At 34.8% G+C, this 12,938-nt stretch overlaps 1 protein-coding gene across 2 annotated transcripts; it reads left to right on the top strand.

Moving 5' to 3' along the window:
• Nucleotides 1-11,710: 11,710 nt before the first annotated feature.
• Nucleotides 11,711-12,458, top strand: LOC145074295 (heavy metal-associated isoprenylated plant protein 47-like). Of its 2 annotated transcripts, none has more exons than XM_079020699.1 (3): nucleotides 11,711-11,841; nucleotides 12,000-12,081; nucleotides 12,193-12,458. In XM_079020699.1, the coding sequence occupies exons 1-3, from the start codon at nucleotides 11,836-11,838 to the stop codon at nucleotides 12,330-12,332; spliced, it is 228 nt and encodes a 75-aa protein (XP_078876825.1). In that variant the 5' UTR covers nucleotides 11,711-11,835; the 3' UTR covers nucleotides 12,333-12,458. The 2 variants fall into 2 exon arrangements, with proteins under 2 accessions (XP_078876825.1, XP_078876826.1); XM_079020700.1 differs by having other exon boundaries at nucleotides 12,000-12,078.
• Nucleotides 12,459-12,938: the final 480 nt, after the last annotated feature.

The raw sequence follows: 12,938 nt of genomic DNA on the forward strand, positions 1-12,938 counted from the left end.
TCAAATTAGGATCTAAGTCCCAACCCTCATTCTCTAGGTCTAAAATTAGTCCACTAACTAGCCCATAAATAACCCCAAAACCCATTGGGCCCACCAAGGCCTAATAATAAATGGACTCGCCCATGGCCCAACTCTCAAGTCCAAGAGGCAAGCCCAACTCACAAGGGCCCAAGGCACATATACATATTCCTCTGGTCCAAATCTCTAGCACAAAAAGCCCAAACTCCAGGCTGAACACTTAAGGCCCAATATAAGATTTAGCCCAAAAAGTCCACAGTGGGGTTACGCGGGGCGTACCTCCCTTGGTACGCTCAACGTACTCCATCGTACACGAATCCTGATCGGGGACACTAACCTAGTACGCGGGGCGTACTAGATTTATGCTCAGCGTACGCCCAGATTTACTTTTTCAACTCTTTTGGTCTTAATCAGTTAAGACCATAGTTATACTCTTAGATCTGGATTCCATAAAGGCTCATACTCAATAAAGCTCGTGACTTTAAGCCTTTGCATGGCTGATCAAGTCCCAAACAAAAAAACTCTCACTCTTTACTACCCAAAATTCTCATATCTCATGCATGGTTTGATTCCAACATCCAAGGACTCATTTTTATGAATCCTTTCCACTAGAAACACTTAAAGGGACATATATTAGGCTGTGGAGCTTAACCATTCATAAAGCTTCAAGCTTTGGGACCAAAAACCCTAAAATGGACCCAAAACAAAAACTAGCACAATAATAAGCAAGTTCAAAACTTGATACCTCTGGAAGATGCACCAACAAGAGAAGAACATAGATCCAAAAGCTAGGTGCTCAAACCATTTTCTTTCAAAGCTCCTTCTTCTTCAAAAGCCAAACACAACAAGTGATCACCCCACTAGATCCACATGAGAAAGCCACCAAGATTCAAACCTTATGCTTTCTGGAGCTAGATCAAAATGATTAGGGCTTGGATCCACAAGCTCTAAGCTAAGCAATGCTTCCTCAAGGAACTCCTTCTTCCATAATATACACCAAAAACTTACCAAATCACCAAAATACTCAAGAATCACTCAAATGAGGCTTAGGGTCGATTTCTAGGGTTTAGAGGGATGGAGGCTGAAGATATTAGGGTTAGGTTATGAGATAAGGAGCTTAAATAGGGTCCAAGACCCTAAAATAGCGTTCAGGTCTGTTTGGCGTACGCCCAGCATTCATATGGTATGCCCAACGTAGTCTGAAGAACATTCACGACCATCCTTGGTCAGTATGCCCAGCGTGCTCCAAATTACGCCCAACATACTGAGTACGCCTAGCGTACTCTAAATGACGCCCAGCATACTCGGCTATGCCTGAAACCACAAAACTTCTAAAGGCCATAACTTCTTCGTTATAAGTCCGTTTCTGACGATCCTTATATCCACAGAAAGCTAACTAGAAGCCGTACACTTCTATCAACTTTATTACTCCTGAATCCCACTTGAACTTAGATTCAAAATTCATGAAAAGCCGGAACCAGCGCCTTTAATAATACATTTCGGCTCTAAAGCACAAGCCGGAGTCTTTTATCACACAACCTACCTCACCCACATCCCAAAAGGGCCTAACCTTTATCTTTCAATGCCTAAAAACCTTCTCATACTCGGATTAAGGCCCACGGGCCTTAAGTCACAAAACAATCCAGAATAGGATGTTACAAGTCTAATAACTATTTTTCGTATGACTTCAGAACTTGATCAGCAATCGTAGCTTTCAAAAGTCGTTGTCAACTCTGATCTTATCAGATACGCGTGTCCTTTAGATAAGGGATCATATATTCCTCCATTCTCAATATATCGTATAGACACAAGACATGAATTTCGATCATTCTCTCTATACTGTTTCCCGACTTCCGATTTATGACGACTGACAACAGACTACAATTGAACACATCAACTTAGTCCCAGCTTGACCAAGCGCTTAGGTGTCATCACTAAATCATCGAGGGGCCTACATGTATCGCTTTTATCCTACTTTGGGTAAAAGGAATGGATAAACTTCGACTCAAATGCTTACTTACATTTACTGATCGAATCACACACAACAATAAGTTTTATAACACCAAGTTACTGGTGCGTTTACTTATTATCAATGTGTAACCGACCAACAAATAACAACTCACACATCTCGGTTTCAAGAATATACAATATTATCTACTCACAATCACTCGTGATGAAATCCATGAAGTGATTCTTGTGAGCGTGGGTTTAATCCAATACTTTAATCCTATTAAAGCACTCATGAACTCTGCAGTAAACTTGTGCTATGTCTAAACTCTTTAGACAATCTACAGAATCTTCCTGACAGTCTTCCTTCATACCTACTTCCAACGTATGACCGACTGTGGAGGTTTGAATAACCCAGTTATTCTGGAAGTTAAAACATGCAAAATTTAAGCACAATAGTAATGCTTAATCCTATATGGCCCCAAACTTGTGAGAGTAAATAAAACACTTCTATTTAACCACCATATTGATTACTCATTATTTATCATTTAATCTTTCGGATAATCAACTCATTACTTGAATTACAACAATAGTTGTCCCATGCACAAAGCATGCACACTATGTTTCCTATGGTCCTTACTTTGTGAAATAGATCAATTGAAAAACTTTTCCAATGATGCTCATTTCACAATTCCCAATCCTTATCATTAGTGTTAGAACATAAGGTTCTTGCCACTACTAGAATATGCTAGATTCTAACATTTTATGCAACGATCCTTTCGCAAAGTCATAGCACAAAAGTCACCAAGACTTGGGCAATGAAATTACAAGGTATGCTATCAGAAATTGTTACAAGACAATTCCATAGATGCGAAGTCTGACATTCAAAGTACATTCCTTTGAATATCCTTCTTGCATAAAAGTTTCTAATCTAGACATAGACTCTCAACATCCAACTCCTAATATAGAAACATTTCCATATTTGTCATATGACAACTCATTCTTAATAGAGTCTTTTCTATTCATAATAATGTCGATATGGTCCATCCAATACCATACTTCCAACTACTAACAAGCGACCAACCCTCAACGAACTTTGGATCGTCCTTTGATAGTTGTTTAATTATTTTTAGTCAAATCCGATTCTAGTCCTTTTTCCCTCTTAATGCGCTAGACATTTGGAAAATTTTAGAATGGTCAAATATTATAGCATTTGCAATCAATCCTATACCCCGAAGCATATGGAACACGATGCATAATGTCTCACATGAAGATATGATACTTTATCAATCTTCTGCCATAATATTTTATGTGTCACGTTCTCACAATTCGAACTATGAAGAGGGATGTCGTAATCATAATTGAAATTTGAGAACACACTATGTATCCTTTGACTATATTTATTAAAATTTCTCAATCTAAGCTTTAGATTTTGAAACGAAGTATAATATTCTCTCCCTTAATTATAGCAAAACAACTTTTCAACCCATGCAACTTTGCAAATTGAATCTTTGTTTTTCTATAATTAATATTGCTAACTTGCAATACTTGCCATAATAATCATACAAGCATAACACTTATGCTCCCACTATCATGATGATTATTATCATATAAGCATAACACTTATGTTCCCACTAGCTTTGACATGTATTTAGAAAACAGTTCAACTTCCAGAAAACAATGCCTATTGAATTTATGAAATTCATATTTCTAATACCAGATGATTCGATAAGCCTTTATCTAAGCTTCTTAAACTTATACACCTTTGCCTTAGATAGCTCATATGTGTGTCTAAACAATTTAGAACTTATGTTACTAAGTTCCAAATGTTCAAACTAATTTCCAAATCTCACAATTCGAACTATGGAAAGGGATGCTGTAACCATAATTGAATTTGAAAATACAATTTTCACAATTGCTATCTTCTTAAAAGCTCTCTTAGTGAAAGCATTTCCTCTCAGTCATTTTCATGAAGGAGGAAATCTTATGACACTTAGATTCTATGGTGTATGAGTTCCTATCCATGTGAATTTGCCAAAACCAAAGTTTGTGACAAATCCAATCTCATATGGACTGAACTTTCTTAATCTTGCCTTATGGTAAGACGAGTACCCACCATGTCTTCCAAGTAGTTTAGCAACTTATCCTTACATATCAATGTACTTTCCATCAATCAAAGTGCTTTGTCTTTATGCATTCAAATGAGAACTCATAGAACTCACATGCATAATTAACTCAATTGGAATTGCACAGAAAACAAAATAACGTCAACACGATAGGTTGTAAACCTCAAGTCGTGTGCTAGTGATGATCGATAAGGTTTATTCTTGATTTGTTCTTGAAACTTTTTCAAGATCATTAAAACTCCCACTGACCTCTTGACATATATGATTCTCTTCGTCAAGAAACATTTCTTGACAAACAAATATTCAAGAGTTAGTGTAGTTATTATCAAGACAAAACACTTCACATAATTGGTCCAAGTTGATCTTTGTCTTATCCAAGACATCACAACTTACCAATTTCAAATGTGCAATAATAAGAAAACTTTTCCAAATTCCACATTTGTTGAGTGTTATAAACCTACTTAATACTTTTCACTCAATTCACAATCTTGGAGTATGACTCTAAGATTCGATATTGGAAGGAAGTATGATTGACTTTTTGATTTAACCATTTCCATAATTTTCGATTCCTCTTCTTAGACATACAAATGTACTAAGACTCACTTAGAGGATCAATTGAGATATGGTTCTTAATCATTAAGACTTATCATAAAACATGATAAAAGGTAGTCTCCCTTCGTTTTAGAATAGAGAACCTTTTATCTTTCTGCCTACTTGATTCTTCTTTATTCATTCTGCTATTCATTGAAACTCTTTCAATCAACTTAGAATTGGACTTAATCTTTTAAGTATAATCATATTTACTAAACTTTAGTAAATCATGACGAATATCTTTATCACTCTTGTGGTGGACTTGATTAACACACAACCTAGTGTACTCGATCTCCTAGTCCTTCACTTGACACTTTGTCAAAGAATTAGTCTAATTTCCAAATATGAAATTTCTCATTCATCACTCAACCAAGTTGTATGAATCCAAGTTTCTGTCCAATTGAAACTTGGGTGAAGAGAAACTCTCCTTATTTGGTAAATTCTCAACATTTTCACAAATAACATAATTAAGAACAAAATCCATTATTGTTAATAATAGAAACCTTCAAACATCAATTTTTCATACACGCGATTGCAATGATAAATAAATAAAATCAAAATTTATTTTATTGCAGAAAAATTTGTCCTTACAATGCAATTCAATTGAAAAACTATGTTATTACATATTTCTTAGCAATCTATCCTAACTCCAAGTAGTAGCTCAAAAATCTAATCTTCAAGCAATGCGATCGAAATCTATTTCTTCACGATTAGATTCAGCTCACTTCTTCCCTTAAGCCTCCTATCTTTTCTTCGATCCTACAAAACATCAAAATGTAATCTTATCACATCATGTATTAAGAATCTAGAATAGGAACTTAACAGAGTTAGTTAATGGATTTTACCTGAAGTAGAGCCATATGTCTTGACTCTCCCATCTCTTAGATCTCTCAAGTAAATAGGGGAGCTTCGTCTCCAATGCCCCTTCTTTTGGCAATAAAAGCAAATGGACTCCTTTGGAATGGCACAATGAACTATCTCAGAGTTTACCTTTTCTGGATTTCCAATGTCACCATTTTCACTGTCCATTGAAGTTTGGGAGTTTGATTCACTAGACAAATTTGCTTGACCAGCACGCCAAATCATTGCTGATTCAGCAGCTGTAAGCAAATAAGGGAGAACAATTATGGTCACGTCGTGTTCCATCATATAGCACTCTCTTACGAATTCACTATATGATTCAGGAAGTGACTGACGAACCCAGTCAACAGCCAACATCTCTAAGATATCGACACCCAACATCCTTAACCTATCAATGTGTGACTTCATCTCTAAGATGTGTGCACACACAGGTTTCCCATCTTCATGTTTACTTGCCAAAAGGGCTTGAGTGAGCTTGAACTTTTCAAGCCTTTGAACATGTGGGTTAGGGAGAATAATTGGAGGAGGTGGAGGAAGTGAAGCATGACTCTCATTTCCTTGATCGTATCTCGGAACATCATCTTCATTTGGAAAGCTTGTTCCAAAAGATTTGGGAAGACCATTGTAAGATTCAGACATCTACAAAACGGGAGAAAATTCAAGTCAGTTGATATGAATCCTTGATGTAACAACCAAATAAAACATCGAGGCTAGGATCCAACACAATACTCTACAACCTAGAAGAGGGATGTCGTAATCTAGTTGCAGAATATTTGAAGGTAGGTAAATGACGATTTACCAATTTCCACCATGAAAAACGAAAAGGAAGTTTAAGTTTTAAATGAATTGAAACTCCTAGATCTTTTGAGATTCATTGAACTTTTCAATGGCATGTTTAATCTCGATTATGCCATTCTATTTGTGACTGGGATGCCGAGGATCACAAATAAGGTGTGAATAACCATACGAATCACGTGGTGCACCCAATGCTACTATTACCTAATCAATGTGTCAGTTAGCCACACATGCTCCATTGATTTATGATAAACATCGAGCCACCCTTCGCTACCAATGTCATCCCCAAATTAGTGTGCTGATTAACCACACATGCTCCACTAACGTTTGACAAGGGTACGAAGTGTAATTCCATGGATTAGCATATAATTTCACATTTTGCCTAAAGTAACTATGATTTGGGAATTTGTAAAAGCATGTAGTTACTTTGTACTTCATTATACTTATAATGGAAGGTTTCTGTCCTATCCTACCCGTTCAACTAACAACCCTCCACTAGTTAAGAGTGTGGTGGGTAAGAGTGGATACCCATTCGATCACCATTTTATAGGCAATTTCCTTAAACACCCCTTATAGACCAGCTTCGTGAATGAGGCCTACTAACAGTAATACTGACTCTTTACTTATATATATATAATATTAGACTTTCAATGTTACATATATATATATATATATATATATATATATATATATATATATATATATATATATATATATATATATATAGTATATGTATTTTACACTTTTAAAATACTAGGTGGTTTAATTTAGTAAATTATACTTTTAATTTAATTAAATGTAAACCAAAACTTTATGGGTTTATTAAATCTATTTTAATTATACACTTTAATTAATTAATAAAACCATAAGGGTGTGATTTGAACTTTTCAAATTACTAAGGTTTTAGAATTTAAAATTTCAAATTAAGACTTTTAATTAATTTTAAAATCCAAAACTTGAGGGCAAGTTTTGAAACTTTTCAAAACATAAGGGTTCAACTATTTAAATTTCAAAACTAAAACTATTAAGCTCAAATTTAAACTATGAAACCTAAAGGGTTAATTTGAAACTTTTCCAAACTTTATCAAGAACATTCTAGATCACAACATTCAAATAAGGCAATTATCTAATTTTGACCGAGTCCAATTTCTTGCAAGATAATTCACCAAATAATTCAAATAATTAAATTTTATCATATAAGGAAATAATTATTTAATTAATATGAAGTTATCTTTTATTTTGGCAAGGATAATCACCCAATATCATAAAAATCTGATTTATATCAATAAAAAAAACGTTTTGGTAACTATCCCACAGCCAAAGATGCACAAAATCCTGAAATTACCTCTTTCTGACTAGCTGACTCGTCGAGTCAAGCATGGACTCGACGAGTTTACCATGGACTCGGCGAGTTCAGCCATGGACTCGGCGAGTCTAGCCCCCATAAACCCTAATTTTCGATTTTAAGCAAGAATAATCCATTATAGCATCAAATTCACTAACAAGCATCCCTAGGCTCTGATACCACTGATGGGTTTCGAGCTAAACATCAATCCTATGGTGTATATGCATATCCTAATAGCTTTTGGATCTAGTTTGTCTAAAGAACATGCAATTCAATATCCAAAGCTATAAACCCTAGATCTATCATATAAGAACTGAAATAAGGGTTTAGTAATTACCTCTGATGGTTATATTGAAATAACAATCAATTCCTTGCTTTGATTGGCTTCAGAAAGCTTAGTGCCTCAAGTGTTGCACCTCTAATGGAGTCACAAACACCAATAAGCAACAAGATGAAGAAGAGAAGAGATGGGAGGCACCAAAAACGGCTAGAAACCCTAATCCAAGTGTTAGCCACATTTTTGGTGCCTAAGGCTCCTTATATACTTAGGCAATTAGGGTTATCTAACAAGGAAACCCTAATTTGACTGCTTAAGCCCTAAGCAGCCCATGGACTCCTTCTTTAGAAGCCTTGGACGACTTCTAATGGGTTTCCCCCGTAGAATTCGTCCACTCCACCTTCTATGGAGTCCATAAGCCCATCTATGTAATTATCTTATAATTGTACAATAACTCCCTTATGTTTAATTAATCTCTTTTAACCACAAAATGAATTCTTAATTAATTCTTGACTAATATTAATTAAACATTATGATTTCTCCTTTAATATGTTATTCTTATAATATATTAATAAATCATATTTAAACCTTTCTCTCCTTAATTCATCCTATATATTGCTATGGTGAAGGCAACCCAAAAGGATCATGCTCATAATCGGGTCAAGTACATACCAAAATAGTTATGGACTTAGACACTAATCCAACATTATCTTTTTTTCGTTTGAGTCCTTTTTCATATGAATTTTATCTTTGGCATTCTCGTTTAGTACATGTGTCTGTATCACATTTGAGTTTTTTAGCATCTAGAAGTGTTTTGGGTCATTTGAATATTTGTGATATTTCTAATTATAGTGGTTGTAAAATGGCAAAATTCTATGTTTTACCTTTCAGTAGATCATTTACTTCATTTATAGCGAGCACCCATCATCTGTCTGAAACTGAATCGTATAGAGAAGATGTTTTAGATCCTCTTTCACTAATGATATAGTTGAGGAACTCACTCCTCTTCATCAGACTCATACATGGGATTTGGTTTCCCTTCTTCCTGAGAAATATACGATTGATTTTCATTGGCTATATAAGATAAAAACAAAAGCTAATGGGTCTGTTGAGTTGTACAAGGCCAGACTTGTAGCAAAACGGTATTCCCAATAGTACGGTTTTGACTATGAGGAGACTTTTTCTCTAGTGGCAAAGATGACAATAGTTCGTACTATGATTGCAGGTGCATTCGTTCGACAGTGCAAGATCTTTCAAATGGATGTCAAGAATGTCTTTTTGAATGGTGACCTCCATGAAGAGTTTTATATGTCACCCCCCCCCCCCTTCAAAATTTGGCACCATCCGAGTGAGGTTTGTTGGCTGCGCAAAGCTTTGTATGGTCTCAATCAAACCCATTGTGCTTGGTTTGAGAAATTCTCCACAATGATTACCACTCCTGGACTTGTCCATAGTAATCATGATTTAACTATTGTTAGATGCTCGAGTGTAGGACGGATTCTTTTATCCTTATATATGGATGACATGATTACTACTAGTGATGACCATGGTGGTATTGAGTCTTTGAAGCATGATCTAGATCGATTTTCTTTGAAGGATTTGGGTTTGCTGCGTTATTTCTTGGGTATTGAGGTAGCTCATGTTAAGAAAGAGTATCTTCTTTTTTAGACGAAATATATACCTGACTTGTTTACACGGGTGAGCCTCTCTGACAATCAGACTGTTGATACTCCTCTTGAAACCATTGCATAATACTCTCCTACTGATGGTGTTCTTTTGTCTGATCCAAATCTTTATCGCACTGTTGTGGGAAGTTTGGTTTATCTCACAGTTACTCGTTTGGATACTATTAGGGGTGGAATTGGTACGGTACCAATTCATTTTTCTCTAAACCGTGTACCGTACCAACTATAATTGGTATAAAAAAATTGCTACCGGTACCATACCAAGTATACTTGGTACCAATTTATTTGGCTACCGACAAGTTTGGTTGGTACAAATTGGTAATGGTATATACCAACTTCTTTTAATTTTCTATTGTAAGATTTAAAAATAAGCAAAGACATCGGGATTTTGATGTGTAGTATATAAATTAGTTACGTAGTTCTTTTAGTTTACAAAAGAATTCTATTCAAGTAACGCTAAAGTAACGTTTTAATATTTTGCTTTAACGTGGTAATAACTATGGACTAATACGACTAAATGACTACTATAATGTTATTAAAACTGTAAACATTAAATACAATTACCAGTTGAAATATATATATATATATATATATATATATATATATATATATATATATATATATATATATATATATATATATATATATATATATCAAATGAATTGGTTGGTACGGTATTACCACGGTATTCCAATTTTTATACCATTATCGTACCAACATTGATCAATTGGTACGATACTACCAACCAAACATTTTGGCTACCAAATATATTGGCTACCAAGTTTTTTGGTTCGGTTGGTAACATGTTGGTTGGTTTTCTATGGTACAATTTTGCCAGCCCTAGATACTGCTCATGTTATTCATGTTGTCAGTCAGTTTTGCTACTGCTCCTACATGTGTTCAGCGGGGAGTTGTACTCCGTATTATGAGATATCTTTGTGGCACAGACCCTCTTGTTTCCCTCGACGTCTTCTCTTGAGTTACATGCCTATAGTGATGCTGAATGGGATGACGATCGTCAAGATCGTATATCAACCACCGGATTTTGCATATTTCTTTAAAAGTCTCTCTTTTCATGGAAGAGCAAGAAGGGACGTTATCTCTAGATCTTCCATGGAGGTTGAGTATCATGTTATGGTTATGACTACATGTGAGATTATCTGGTTACGATGGTTGCTTGTGAATATGGCAATTCACATTTATTCACCTACTCCCCTGCATTGTGATAACAAAAGTCCGATACAAATTACGAACAATTCAATTTTCCATGAACGGACGAAGCACATTGAGATTGATTGTCACTTCACCCGTCATCACTTACAGCTCGAAACCATATCGCTTTCGTTTGTTTAATCAACCTTGCAGCTTGCGGATATTTTTACGAAGGCTCTATCGGCTTCTTGGTTTCAGTTCTTGTGTGACAAACTCTCAATGTTTATTGTTGTGCCATTGTGAGTTTGAGGAGGAATGTTAGCCGATATGTTATTAGCCCATATGTTTATGGGCCCTTTAGGCTTTAGCAGTAGGGTTTTGTCTTGCTAGTATTTATTCTCGGCTTTATTCTTTGTTCTTTGTAGCCTTTCTTTTCATTGAGAACCATGTAATTTCTCTCTATCATAATCATATGACAGTATTATAATGTGGTTCATATATATCATAAGGCTCGTCCCCCCAAAACAATCCTAAAGTAGACAACTGCAAGATTCGATGCAATTTCACTAATTCAAAGCCCAAAACAAACCTAAAACCATTAGATTGACTCCAATCCAACACATGATGAAATGTGATTTCGGTAATCCAGAAATTAAATGAATATGTTGTGTGGAATTGCCTTTTAAAAACGGTTAACACATATGGCGGACAAAGAGCCTTTAATAACAATACATAAGAAAGTCAAAATGCCGTGGTTCATTCATAAGCACATGCTCGCCAATAATTCACTGGACATTTTCTTGGTAAGTCTTTCTCTATTTATTTTGACACATCGACTCATATTCTTTAAGTTTGAAAAATTCTCTGCCTTGTGGTTCAACCTATACAAGTGGAAATCCAATGAAGCGTAAGATTTCCACACGGCATTAACTGTGTAATCTTATAAAGTACACTAAGAGACCTTACATCAAACGTTTATATTATATATATGCCCTAATTCTTCCCTCACCCATAAAGCTTTAACAAGTATTCTTCATAATGATGGTATTTGCATCTGCATATTCCTTTCCAATTATGTAGACATATATAATAACCGATCTAATTCTTAACTCATTGTTTTTGTTGTAAGACATCAGTATACAACATTTGTCTTCAAATTATGTGCGATTTAATTTGTTAATTGTTGTAACTGAATTTTGCAGCAAAAGATTGTGATAAAGATGCAGCCAAAGTGTGGGAGATGCCGAACAAAAGCCATGATGATAGCTGCAAAAGCATCAGGTAGTTGTAGGTGTAAACATATTGTGAAACCAGGTTCCAATTACTCGTTTCTTGAAAATAATAAGAATATAAGTATGTGTATGTGCGTGTTATATGACTTTAGTATGTGCGTAGGTGTCAGTTCAGTGGAGCTACAAGGGGAGAACAAGAACCAGATGGTGGTGATTGGAGATGGCATAGATGCAGCTGCATTGACAAGCTCGGTGAGGAAAAAGATCAAGAATGCGTCATTGGAATTAGTTCAGCAGTTGTAGTTCATCTTTTGCTGCTACAAACCCTGTAATTGCTTAATTACTTAGTTACAAGAATCATATAGATTGTATCGGTTTGATTACAATATTTACATCAATATATAACACCTAGGTGCCTATTTGATTTAATATTCCTTAACGATCAGTGACCAAAATATATATAATAACAAAATTAAACTTATAAACAAAAATCGTAAGACAAAAGAATATATAGGCTAATAGCGTCTTTTGTTTTGACATAGCATCATTGTTATATTTTGTTTTTGTAAGACAACAAGAATAACAAGTTAACATTGTATAGCATTAATAATAGAAAATGGGTTTACTTTGTATATGATTAAAAGGGAGAAAATGTACACGTTAACAACCTATTTTTTTCTACACGTGTAGATTAGGCAATTTACTTTTTTTTAAAAAAAAAAAAATAATGTAGTATTCTTTTAGCTGTAAAAAAGTTTAAATTATGTTTTTTAGTCGTAGAAACAGGAAAAAAAACAAACTGCATTACCTAAAAAAGAAAGAGTTAGGAGTAATTTAGTATTGTCTGTATAAATAAATAAATTATCTAAAAAAAAGATTGAATAAAAAATTTACTAGCAGTAGTGCAGT

The sequence above is a fragment of the Lactuca serriola genome, chromosome 9 (assembly GCF_051521515.1).
Source record: "Lactuca serriola cultivar US96UC23 chromosome 9, Lser_US96UC23_V15, whole genome shotgun sequence".
Classification (NCBI taxonomy): Eukaryota; Viridiplantae; Streptophyta; class Magnoliopsida; order Asterales; family Asteraceae; genus Lactuca; species Lactuca serriola.